At 30.2% G+C, this 14,136-nt stretch overlaps 1 protein-coding gene across 1 annotated transcript in view; it reads left to right on the forward strand.

The window, feature by feature from the left end:
* The window catches only part of LOC132719660 (dynein axonemal heavy chain 6-like), a gene marked incomplete at both ends in the record, with an annotated part of 86,989 nt that overhangs the window by 58,734 nt on the left and 14,119 nt on the right, over positions 1-14,136 (forward strand). Inside the window, 7 exons of the mRNA XM_060703466.1 lie at positions 5,368-5,523; positions 7,354-7,514; positions 8,411-8,561; positions 9,380-9,561; positions 10,206-10,392; positions 12,993-13,147; positions 13,894-14,074. Of these exons, the coding sequence (XP_060559449.1) occupies positions 5,368-5,523; positions 7,354-7,514; positions 8,411-8,561; positions 9,380-9,561; positions 10,206-10,392; positions 12,993-13,147; positions 13,894-14,074 (1,173 nt within the window). The remainder of the gene's footprint in view (positions 1-5,367; positions 5,524-7,353; positions 7,515-8,410; positions 8,562-9,379; positions 9,562-10,205; positions 10,393-12,992; positions 13,148-13,893; positions 14,075-14,136) is intronic.

A 14,136-nucleotide genomic window follows, 5' to 3' on the forward strand; every position in this document is an offset into this window, starting at 1 on the left:
AAATTTCTTTTTTAAATTTTCCCTTTTCAAAATGGCAGGAAAACATTTTTCGGAGGTAAATATTTCATTTATGAATAAAGTATTGAAGCGTATCGTGGTCTTTGTGCAAAAACAGTCCGTGCGAAATGCCTTCTCCATGGCATATAATGTCTTATGAGGTACAACGCGTACGTACTGTTTCGCACAAGGCCCAATAACATATAAATATAACTTTGTCAAAAATCTGTCATTTGACTCATTTCAAGTTGTAAAGATTATCGAAAAAACTTATGAAACAAATAAGGCAGAAAATATTTTCTTAGGTCAAATGTGGTTTGTTTGAAAGATTTTATGGGTTTGTTTTAGGTTGCATATTGATAATAATGTTGATACACATAGAAAAAATTATATTTAATGAAAATTTGAAATCAGGTTTGGCAAAAAAATTTAAAAAAAAATCAACAGAAAAAAAATCAGAATTAATATAATAATTTTATATTGATTTATAATAAGCTGTAATGCTGTAACTATTTTTTGGACAGATTTTGAGCAGATTTATATTAATATAATAATACCTTCTATAAAATTGACATGGCCCATTTTATTATAATATTTTATGTCTTATTAATATGCTTTTATTTGCTGTGTTGATTAATATAAACTTTCTTTAATTTATGTTTAATAAATGTTTATAAATGTGTGATATTTTTAAATTTGCATATTTCATTTTAGATTTGATCCTTAAATCTTTGCTAACACGGGGCCTGGTGCATTTAACAATAAAGCTTAAACAAATTAAATTATTGTGTTAACATGAGAAAAACAAAAACAAGAGTAGATTCAGTATATTTAAATGTTTGTTTATTAACATTCAATAATCATATCTCTTTATTTTTATTTATTTTTTTCTTGTGTTATACAGCGGGTAAGAATTTAGAGCAAATTTTGAGTGAGCATAGTAAACAGTGTAAAAGGGGTGATACAAAATAGATCTGTTATACAAGTGTCTTGATCTGGATCATGTTCTTGACTTGAGTGAATTTTACGAGGGGGCAGTGTCTCACGAGGCACGGAAAATGCCAAGTGTGATTCATTCTTGTAAAATGTTATGAGAGTCAAACACAAGTGTTAGATCAAGATACTTTTATAATAACACTTTTATTATATACCTTCTCGAATTTAAACTATATATATCAATTCAATCCTAAAGTAGATACCATTGCATTTAAGAAACAACCTTCCGAAACACATTTTATATGTGACATAGATTTTCTTTTTGATAAGTTGTTTAAACCATATATATTCAACCATAATAATTTTAATGCCTTAATGTCATTCCAGATCATATTTTGTTTATGACACAAATTTTATTTCTGATAAGTGGTATTTGACCATGTGATTTACTGGCATTAGATATAGCAAAAATATATATATGGGTATATATAAAAGTGTAAATTCAGCTTTGTTGCCGAGGGCTGTACAAAATGGTCACCCTTTAAGTCACTGGTTGTAGGGCGTTATACAATCTTTATTGAACTTTTAGATTATCCATTCACATACACATTATGCCTTTATACCATGTATGTATATAGTATGTAGATAATAGTGTAGCCACATAGGGTTTAAAAATTCATTTTTAGCTGGTCTGTTTCGAAGAAAACGTCATACTTTTATGATCACTGCGGCATTGTCGTCGTAGCCATTTTTGTTGTCATCATGCAAAGACTTTAATGTTGCCCATTATTTAAACATTTTAAAAAAGGTATCAATGTGAAACTTGGAATACTTGCTAAACTTACCAACATGCTGTTGTTAGACAAGGGGCATAATTCTGAAAACAATATGTTCTGAGTTATGTCCCCTTTTTAACTTTGAATTTATAATAGACGAGTGTTAACTTAAATTCAAGTAGTTTATTAAAATACTTAACTCAAATACTGTGTCATAATTATGAAATAACAATTACCAATTGTTTGACATTTTCGTTATCATAATTGTATATGAATAGTTAGAAATAGCAAAGCCGAATCCCTCAAATCTTATCAAATATATGTAGGCTTTGTATTTATCTTCGATACATTGATTCATTTCTTGTATATGCTCTCATTACATACTTTTATGCATACATGTAAAATATTATTGTTTAATCAATAAATTATGCTGTTGGCATACAATTTATTAATAAACTTATGTTCTGTTCTGTTCTGTTAACTTAATTTGTATGTTCTTGTTTATTTTCATTCTTCAAATATCAATGGCTAGATATAGTTATTCTGCGTAAAAAAACAAGTATATTTTTACACTTTTATATTTTCATATTAGAATTTTATAATTATGAAAAAAAATTGAACCATTTTATGTCTGAAATAATATTTTTACATTTTGTTTGTAATTTTTATTCAAGGGACCTTATAGCCCCCATATTGGAGAAGTTTACCTCAAAATATTATTTACCTAACTCCAAAGTTAAAAGAATTTGTGATCAGATTCCCTGAACAAAATGACTGTTCATAGCTTTTCAAATTGCCATAACTTCATAGAATTGTTCATATATACCCATTGTGATTGCCGGCCATAACTTCTTAAAAATTTTCATAATAATAGCCTCATAAATTGCCTTAAATCATAGAATTATTCCTAGTCTTTCAGAATTATTTTTTTTTAAAAACTGATATCATAAAGATATTTGTACCATTAAAATAATTGATATCTTTCCCCTCCAAAATTGCATCATTAATGTATATAATCATCTATGAGGGGTACGCCAGATTAAATGAAATATAGACACATAGTCATAATGCTAGTATGGTTATAAATAAATGTACTTGTATAGGTTTATACACGTATTTTAGAGGCTATATTTTCTATAGATAGAATTCACATCAAATTTATTATATACAGTTCACTTTTTCATATAATATTATGAATATATATAATATATAAAATATACATAATATTTATATTATATAATATTGTATCATAGATATACAATAGGAAATAAATTCACAACCTTAGTTTAGTGTAGAAAAATCATTTAGCTAGCAAATATATTAGAACTATACAATTGAAATCCATGATTATTATTTTTATATGTAATATAGTAAAACCTGTGAAGAATGGCCACCAAAGGGAGAGAAAAAGAATATGACCTTTATAAACAAGTGGTCTTTATTTGGAGGTTACTTAGACTGATGTTGTTTGTTAATCAAATTTAAGGGTTGTTGAAGAGTGGTCTTTATTTATAGGGTGGTCTTTATTTATAGGGTGGCCTTTATTTATAGGATGGTCTTTATTTATAGGGTGGCCTTTATTTATAGAGTGGCCTTTATTTATAGGGTGGTCTTTATTCTAAGGTGATCTTTAACACAGGTTTAACTGTAGAAGATATCAAGCAATTATTTTCATTTTAATGAGTAGATTCTAATCTTAAAGCCTAGTATTATTTGATAAAATTTTAGAAAATGACATAATTATAAGAGAAATTATATTTTTAATTTAATGCACCTTTTATGGTAGTTTTTTGGTTAACTCCGACCTAAATGAATTACACCATTAAACACTGTTTTAGATGGTAGCTTTTAGTTAAAATTATTACCTAAATGAATTGTAATTGGCACCATTTATGATAGTATTTCGTTATTTGACCTAATTAAATTGTCCTTAGCTCTGATTTATGGTAGTATTTTGTTGATTGACCTAAAAATGTGTCCTTAGCACCATTTTTGGTAGCTTTTAGTTAAATCTTGACCTAAATGAATTAAACTTGGCACCTCTTAATAGTTAGTTTTTAGTCTAAGTTAACTTCGACCATAGGAGTCTTTGTTTAAGTTAATTAAATATAATTTATATATGACCCTATGCATGCTTAGAATGATACCTATTCTGCTTCCTGAATGATAGAAGAAAGAGCTAACTTGCATGTTGCATTATATAGTCAAGAAAAAAGTTTAGAAATTCTTACAGACTTAGAACAAAACAAAACAACATTATTATGTACTGTAATAGTATCTTTATGTAAAATTACTTGGTATGTCTTGCCTTGTGTCTGAGGGGTTGCCTTTAAGGGTTGACACATCAGAACTGCAGCCACCTTTTATGCATGATTGTAAGAGGCAACTAAATGGGTTTGAATAACTGAGTCCATGCATCTCATATCCAGCCAGAGAGGTGGTTTTGACCTTTGTTGTTGCTTTGAAGTTGGTAATATCCGAGATTTAAGCCAGAATCGTCTTTCCAGTGTTTCTTCACCATATGACCTAAACTGTGTTCAAGTGCGCTGTAAAACCAAACCAAACAATGAAAACCTTGGTATATTAGTTTGTAGATCATCAACCTGTACAGACTGAAGGTTTGACATACTGATTGCATAACTCAATAAATATATATATAAATTTACAAAGTTATCGTAAGCAGGTCTCTTTGTAATACACGAGTCAACATTTACAGTCAAAAGGTATGAGAGTCTGGTCAGCAGTAGTTTTACAAAAGAAAACTGTTGTAATCCCGAACTCGGGGAATGTGGGTTTTTCCAAGTTAATCCCCCCCAGTACAAATAAAATTTTACCATTTCAACTCTTCACGGTGCACAACCGTTCAAAATAGATAAGACATCCTTTTGCGCTTAGTTTTGAAGCTGTAACTGTAAACGTTTGTTCATTATACCCCTGTATTAGGTGGGAAAACCCAAATTATTTTTTATTCCAGAGTAAGTCTATTGGCGCTTTAGGTAAATGTTGCAGTGGTTAAGTGTTCAATAGGTCTAATTAGTCAAATGACCACATAAGAGGTCATTGTTCAAGTGGTCATTGGCCCAATAGCGCTATTAAATATACATTGTACTTCTGTCAGCCAGCATGGATGTAGAGGCTGGACTAGCTTATAGAACTGTTGACAAAGTCCAGTATCTATATTGGTAGTTGCAAACATTCAAATTATTAGTAAGAAACCGAGTTAGGTCATCATTTTGATAAACCCTGAATATTAGATAATCACAGACTTTAAGATTTTCAGCAGCAAAAAAAAACATCACTAAGGGTAGAGGGGAATTGCACAGTAGTGTGGGTTTTTTTTATGTAAATACTACATTATATCAGTATACAAAATGTATTTTTATATATATAAATAATTCTCATGCCATACAAACATATTAATTGCTTTAACAAACATTTAGACAATTTTGATATAATTAAATTTACTATAATAAAGAACAAGTGATTAAGTATTTTTCCATTACAATTGAAACTACAAAATATAAAGCTGAGAAGAAAAAAAAACACAACCAAAACAAGATAAAATTCAATGAAAACATAATTTTAACATGAATAATAAAAAATCAAGATTAACTGATTTGTCTTGAAAAGTGTTTAATTAATGTGCTTTCAAAATTAATTTATGAACTTATTATTATTCCAGGACATAGCACCAGATAGTTTTGTAACTAATCCTATTTTGTTTGGAGACTTTATCAAGATGGGGACGGAGCGTGCCGACAGATTGTACGAGGAGTTTGCCGACCATAAAAAACTAGCTAATGTTCTCCAAGATGTAAGTAATAATAATTTACTGTGAAATCATTTGAATTTGTGGGCATGAAGTTTCGTGGATTCTTTAACTCGTGGATAGTCTTGTTTTTAAAAAAAGAAATGTGAATAATGTTATGATTTTACAGCAGATGAAATTTGCAGGACATTGACCTACCCTACCCACAAAAAACCACAAAATTATAGTGCTCCACGAAAAACCCAAAAAAATAAGTGCCCCATGAAAAACATGTTAATTAGTGCCCCACAAATAATTATGATTTTGCAGTAGTCGTTTTTTCTAATTCTGTGTATCATCATCTTTATAAGATGTATTTCATCCTCATAATTTTACATATCAATAAAATACATTGTTTAAGGACTATAGTATGATAATTTCAATGAAAATAGAATGTGGTTTTTAGAATAATTTCTTTTGAAATAGAGAAATACCATTACCTTACTGGCAGTTCATGAAAAAAGAACATTTTCTATATAACTGTATATTTTACACTATGTAACATTATATAATTGTTTTACATGGAAGTATGTGCATCGTATGATGTTTGAAGGAAGTGAGGTACAATAAACATGATAAATATTGTATTTGTGAACAAATGTAGTGAACATTTGAGCCGCGCCATGACAAAACCAACATAATGGGTTTGCGACCAGCATGGATCCAGACTAGCCTGCGCATCCGTGCAGTCTGATCAGGATCCATGCTGTTCGCTTACCAACTCTTTTACAAGTCGAGAAACTGATAGAGAAGAGCATGGATCCTGATCAGACTGCGCGGATGCGCAGGCTGGTCTGGATCCATGCTGGTCGCAAACCCATTATGTTGGTTTTGTCGTGACACGGCTCATTTATGTTTATGTAATAATGTTACTGTGAACACATCAATGGTAAATAGTGAACATGTTTTTATTTGTAACTGTGAACCCCTTAAAGAATAGTGATCAGCCTGCATATAGGATACATGTCCTTTATAATTTATAGTTTACACTAGCATTGCAGCCTGCAACATTTATAAAAGCACAATTATTGTGGTCACCTTTTTTATTTTGCAACATGTTGAACACCTTTTTAGTTTAAAAAAAAAGGGCGAAACAATGCACATTTTGTTTTAATTTATATATTTTGTTTGAGTATAATATTCACAATTGATAATTAAATGTTATTTTTGTAAGAACCGGATCACTCACTATCCAAAGCATGTAATTACGCACTTAATTCCAATCCTAAAGTTTTTTTTGTAGATAGTAAAAGCTTATTGTGACTGTTTGAAGCTTAAGCCAATAAAAATTAGTAGTTACGTTTACATGTCCTGAAGTGAAATATGAAATATTTCTGCATTTTTGAAGTGAAGTTAAAAGAAGTTACATTTATTCTTTTATAGTAACAGCAAAGACCGCAAGAATAAGTAAATTAAAATTCAATTGAAAGTGTTTTTTGTATACACCTTAAAACAAAAAATACAATTAAGATAAGAATGAATTTTGTTGAAATGTTTGTTTAAATTGAAATCACATTCATTTAAGTTTCTTTTTTCTTTTTTTTTTTGAATTTTATCATTGATTTATTTACTGAAGTTACTGAAAATATACTTGGATTCTTAAGTGTTTTATCAAGTTAAGTTCTGTGTGAAAAATCATATAGGATTTTAGTAGTCGGTACTTATAAGCAAGAAATTGGTAATTTTTAAGTTATTCAGGAAAGCGGCTACGTTAAAGGCGAACCAGCTGGACTGTGGTTTCCAGGCTATTAACAAATGTGTGTTGAAATAGACGTAAAATACAGATAAATAAATAACTTAAATACATTGTAAATAAATAGTTTATGTTTCTTGTAGTATTTGGACGATTACAATATGCAGTCACCTAAGGAAATGAAGCTTGTGTTTTTCTTGGACGCTATGGAGCACGTGTCACGTATTGCACGTATGATCCGACAAGAACGTGGTAACGCTTTGCTGGTCGGTGTGGGAGGTACCGGAAAACAGTCCTTAACTAGGTCAGTAAATTTTGAGTGTAGACAAATTTACTGAATATTTCTCTCAATGCTGATTCAGAAAGCACAAGGGATTAATAGTTGAAGAAATAAGTAAGCACTGTTGGTTATCCAGGAATACGCTAGGTGGTTCCGTGTTTAAGATGTGACCAAAAATGTGTTAAAAATCATTGATTAAATATTGACAAACAAGCAATCACAGCTTAAATAAAAATATATTGCATATAATATTGTTATTTCCTATATTCGTTTTGATTTGAACTAAAGTAATTAATATGAGAGAAACACGTAAAGGGCAACATTGGAACGTAAAGTTTTAAAAATCTTATTAACCCTAACCCTTCTAAATATCTTAAATGGACTTCTCCATCTTTTAGTTTGGACTGAACCACTCATAATTTTTAAGGAAAATATCAAAATTTTCAAAATATATACTGACTGATTAACAAACAGCGTGCAGACCATGATCAGACATCATACCCTGGGACTCTGCTGATGATGGTCTGCACAAGTCGCATGGGTAGTCTAGAATCTGTGGTCTGTAGCAGGTTAAGGGTTTAGGACCTACTAGTTTTGGATATCCCTTTTCAAGGAAAAGAATATATGGGCCGCACCATGACAAAACCAACTTAATTCGTTTGCGCCCAGCATGGATCCAGACAAGCCTGCGCATCCGCGCAGTCTGATCGGGATCCATGCTGTTCGCTATCAGTTTCTCTACTTGTTATAGGGTTTGTAAGTGAAATTAGCATGGATCCTGATCAGACTGCGCGGATGAGCAGGCTGGTCTGGATCCATGCTGGTCGCAAACGCATTATTTTGGTTTTGTCGTGACGCAGCTCAAATGTTTTCTAAATATAGAATCTTGTTCTAAATTCATTTATTTATTCATTTTACAGATTAAGCGCCCATATTTGTGGTTACAAATGTTTCCAGATAGAGTTAAGCAGAGGCTACGACTACGCAGCCTTCCACGATGATATTAAAAAACTTTACGACATGGCAGGAGTGAAAAATGAACACACTGTCTTCCTATTTACTGACACCCAGGTAAGAATCAGTGTAAGAAATACGTCACAAGTCCATAGAAAAAATATTGTAGCCTTATTTAAAAAAGGATTTTCCCAAATTGAGTTGGGTTTTTTTCGGGGTTTTTTTTTCCGACAAAGTGAAAAGCTGAAAATTTGTCTTATTATGCCCCCACAATGTGGGAGCATATAGCGTTGCACTTGTCCGTCAGTCCGTCCATCCCGAAATCTTGTGAACGCAACTCCTCTTAAACCGGATGGCAGATTTTGCTTAAACTTACAGGGATGAACAACCTTAATGTGTAGATGGTAGTAAAGGAAGGAATTTTTGCTGCAACCCAAATTTAACAGAATTATGGCCCTTTGTTGATTTTTAGTTTTCAACTTGTGGCACATGTAGTCCAAAAAATATTTGACCTAGTCATAAGATTGACAGAACAGTGGCATGTGGGGGCATCCGTGTCCTATGGACACATTTCTAGTTTAGTTTGAATTACTCACCAGATATGAATTGAAACTGATGAAAAAAAGGATGCAGAAATGGGTTAAGTCCTTCTAAATTAAAAAGGAGTTAACCAGTTATTGCACTAAGGTGACTATTATTACAATGAATTAGGCATTAAGTAGAATTTTTGTTTTAATGTTTGCAATTTTGTACATTATGTTTTGATTTGAAATTCATCAACTCAGTCTTTTTAATGTTTTTGTCTAATTTACATGTATATCAACAGTATAATATAAACATCAATTTTTAAAGCATAAATTCTGGCAGCCCATTGTCATCTATATAAGTAGTTATGTAATCAAGATGATTAAAACGTTAACATAATCTATTTGTAGATTGTGGTTGAAGAATTTCTGGAAGATATTAATAACATCCTCAATTCCGGTGAAGTTCCGAACTTGTTTGAACCAGATGAGTACGAACAGCTGATCATCGGTTGTAGAGGTGCCGCTAAAGAACTCGGTATCCCCGAGGGCAACAGAGATGCCATATACGATTTCTGTATTAACCGTGTCAGGTAAATTCACCTAAGTTTAGTTTATGCAAATTTTTTTAGTTTAATTGTGTTGGAAGCTATAAGCTTATTGAAACTGTTGACTCTCAAAGCAGTTCCTGGATCTAACCAGTTTTAAGCAATGAGTGTAACGTTTCTTCATCAAGGATACAACCACTTGCCCATGACGGGGTTTGAACCTACACGGCTAGCAATCCTATGATGCCTGCTGTTTTATAAATTTGTTATAAATATTTCTGACAGGTTATATGGCGGTATGTAAACAGTCCTTTGCAAAAAAAGTGACTTTTCTTATTAGGCAAAATAGAGAGGTAACAGAAATAAATAAATATTAGCTGGTTTCGATATTTGAAAGTGTGTATCGATATTGTATCGGATGATGAATATCGATGATATGTCTTATAACTAATAATGTCATGCAGGCTACTAGGGATATGTGACCATTTTTTGACATGTGTCCTTAGCTCCGACCTTTTCACTTAACATTGATTCAATCCTTTTCATTTCAGGAATAACCTCCATATTGCATTATGTATGTCAACATTTTTATTTCAGGAATAACCTCCATATTGTATTACGTATGTCAATATTTTTATTTCAGGAACAATCTCCATATTGTATTATGTATGTCAACATTTTTATTTCAGGAATAACCTCCATATTGTATTATGTATGTCACCGGTCGGTAACGCATTCCGAACCAGATGCCGTATGTTCCCGTCACTCGTAAACTGTTGTACAATTGACTGGTTCACTGAGTGGCCGAGAGAGGCATTGTTGGGCGTGTCTAAATCATTCTTTGAGAGTGTCGAACTTGGTACAGACGAACTTAAGGTAAGTGTTTTCAAATTGTTTACAATTATGACCGGTGAAAACTTTGAAAACTACCACTTCAAGAAAATGATATGGCCCTTTATACATGCAGTTATGAGAGAATGTTTGTGTTTGTTTGAAATATATGTTATTTTTTTGTAGTTAAGTAAAGTTCATTTGTTCGTAAGGTTTTTGTTATTATTATTAAAGTAAAAATGAGGGGTGGAATTCAGGCCCCTATAATATCCTGTATCGCAGTTTACCCATAATTCTATGTGTAATTGTTTCAGTCTTATTTCAGTTACATATGTGTGTTTATTATTATTTCAGTTACATTTATGTGTGTTTATTATTATTTCAGTTACATATATGTGTGTTTATTGTTATTTCAGTTACATATGTGTGTTTATTATTATTTCAGTTACATTTATGTGTGTTTATTATTATTTCAGTTACATTTATGTGTGTTTATTATTATTTCAGTTACATTTATGTGTGTTTATTATTATTTCAGTTACATTTATGTGTGTTTATTGTTATTTCAGTTACATATGTGTGTTTATTGTTATTTCAGTTACATATGTTTGTTTATTGTTATGTCAGTTACATATGTGTGTTTATTGTTATTTCAGTTACATATGTGTGTTTATTATTATTTCAGTTACATTTATGTGTGTTTATTGTTATTTCAGTTACATATATGTGTGTTTATTGTTATTTCAGTTACATTTATGTGTGTTTATTATTATTTCAGTTACATTTATGTGTGTTTATTATTATTTCAGTTACATTTATGTGTGTTTATTATTATTTCAGTTACATTTATGTGTGTTTATTATTATTTCAGTTACATTTATGTGTGTTTATTGTTATTTCAGTTACATATATGTGTGTTTATTGTTATTTCAGTTACATTTATGTGTGTTTATTGTTATTTCAGTTACATATATGTGTGTTTATTGTTATTTCAGTTACATATGTGTGTTTATTATTATTTCAGTTACATTTATGTGTGTTTATTGTTATTTCAGTTACATATATGTGTGTTTATTGTTATTTCAGTTACATTTATGTGTGTTTATTATTATTTCAGTTACATATATGTGTGTTTATTATTATTTCAGTTACATTTATGTGTGTTTATTGTTATTTCAGTTACATTTATGTGTGTTTATTATTATTTCAGTTACATATATGTGTGTTTATTATTATTTCAGTTACATTTATGTGTGTTTATTGTTATTTCAGTTACATATATGTGTGTTTATTGTTATTTCAGTTACATATGTGTGTTTATTGTTATTTCAGTTACATATGTGTGTTTATTGTTATTTCAGTTACATATGTGTGTTTATTGTTATTTCAGTTACATATGTGTGTTTGTTTTTATTTCAGTTACATATGTGTGTTTATTGTTATTTCAGTTACATATGTGTGTTTATTGTTATTTCAAGTTACATATGTGTGTTTATTGTTATTTCAGTTACATATGTGTGTTTATTGTTATTCAGTTACATATGTGTGTTTATTGTTATTTCAGTTACATATGTGTGTTTATTGTTTATTTCAGTTACATATGTGTGTTTATTATTATTTCAGTTACATATGTGTGTTTATTGTTATTTCAGTTACATATGTGTGTTTATTGTTATTTCAGTTACATATGGGGTGTGTTTTTTATTGTTATTTCAGTTACATACATATATGGGTTGTTTATTGTTATTTCAGTTACATTTATGTGTTTATTATTTTTTTCAGTTATTATGTGTGTTTATTGTGTTATTTCAGTTACATATGTGTGTTTATTGTTTATTTCAGTTACATATGTGTGTTTATTGTTATTTCAGTTACATATGTGTGTTTATTGTTATTTCAGTTACATATGTGTGTTTATTGTTATTTCAGTTACATATATGTGTTTATTGTTATTTCAGTTACATATGTGTGTTTATTGTTATTTCAGTTACATATGTGTGTTTATTGTTATTTCAGTTACATATGTATATTGTTATTTCAGTTACATTTATACATTTTTATTGTTATTTCAGTTACATTTATACATTTTTATTGTTATTTCAGTTACATTTATGTGTGTTTATTGTTATTTCAGTTACATATGTGTGTTTATTGTTATTTCAGTTACATATGTGTGTTTATTGTTATTTCAGTTACATTTGTGTGTTTATTGTTATTTCAGTTACATACATATATGTGTGTTTATTGTTATGTCAGTTACATATGTGTGTATTTTGTTATTTCAGTTACATATGTGTGTTTATTATTATTTCAGTTACATATATGTGTGTTTATTGTTATTTCAGTTACACATGTGTGTTTATTGTTATTTCAGTTACATATATGTGTGTTTATTGTTATTTCAGTTACATATGTGTGTTTATTGTTATTTCAGTTACATATGTGTGTTTATTGTTATTTCAGTTACATATGTGTGTTTATTGTTATTTCAGTTACATATGTGTGTTTATTGTTATGTCAGTTACATATGTGTGTTTATTGTTATGTCAGTTACATATGTGTGTTTATTGTTATGTCAGTTACATATGTGTGTTTATTGTTATGTCAGTTACATATATATATGTGTGTGTTTATTGTTATTTCAGCAAAGTATTGCAGAGATGTGTGTGGAGATACACACAAGCGTGACGGACATGGCGGACAGATTCTTCAATGAATTGAAGAGAAAGTACTACACCACACCTACAAGTTACCTTGAACTGATCAATTTATACTTGTCCATGTTGCAAGAAAAAACAAAGTAAGTATATTTTGGGGGACAGGTATTCAAGTGGTTAAACTTGTGACTGCCTTTTAAACCTATAGCCAAGATGTTGTTGGTACTGGTAATGTTGATTGTGTAGTAAATCTTGATTTGTCCTATGACATCATTAAAAAGGTAAGGTTAGTTCCGTGTGTTAGAGGTGTCCTCCTCTCAAGCAAGGGATCTTAGGTTATGTGATTATTGTATGTTTGACTGGGGCAGGTCTCATAGGCTGATTAACCCTTTTATAGAGTTATGCCCCTTTTTTCTTACTGTCAAGCAATGATAATAGTCAAGCATTATGTCTAAAATACAGTTATCTAATTGTGAACTACATTACGAGTATTTCATGTCGTCATAAGGGATGATGATATTATCTTATTATCTATCAGTTTTGACCTTCCTTGAGGTCTTGAGTTGTCAGTCTTCACTGTTTTTAGGAAAGTACTGATGATGTAATAGATGACTACTTATATTTTAATACAATGTAGTCATCAATCTATAAATTAATGCTAACTACCCCTGTTTTGTGATACCTCCATTTAAAGGCTTATACACTCTAAGTAAAAGAAAAAAAAGTAGTGTCACTGAAACCTTTATTTACATATCAATTAATCATTAAATCCATAAATATTTTCTATTTCACTATTACTATTTCAGACAAGAATTAAAATATTTTCTATTTCCCATTACTATTTCAGAAAAGAATTAAAATATTTTCTATTTCACTATTACTACTTCAGACAACTGAAAATGGCAAAGGATCGTGTACACAATGGTCTGATCAAACTGTTGGAGACCAATGAACTCGTCGACAAGATGAAGAAGGAGTTAGTGGCCCTTGAACCAGAACTTAAGAAAAAGTCGGAAGATACAAATAATCTTATGGAACGTCTGGTCGTTGATCAAGAAAAAGCTGACGCGGTAATTAATATTTTATTGTTGATGAAATTTTTTGAGTCGTAAACAGTTAATATACAGATGTC

Source organism: Ruditapes philippinarum, unplaced genomic scaffold (genome assembly GCF_026571515.1).
Source record: "Ruditapes philippinarum isolate M1 unplaced genomic scaffold, ASM2657151v2 ctg1737_1_1_1_1, whole genome shotgun sequence".
Classification (NCBI taxonomy): Eukaryota; Metazoa; Mollusca; class Bivalvia; order Venerida; family Veneridae; genus Ruditapes; species Ruditapes philippinarum.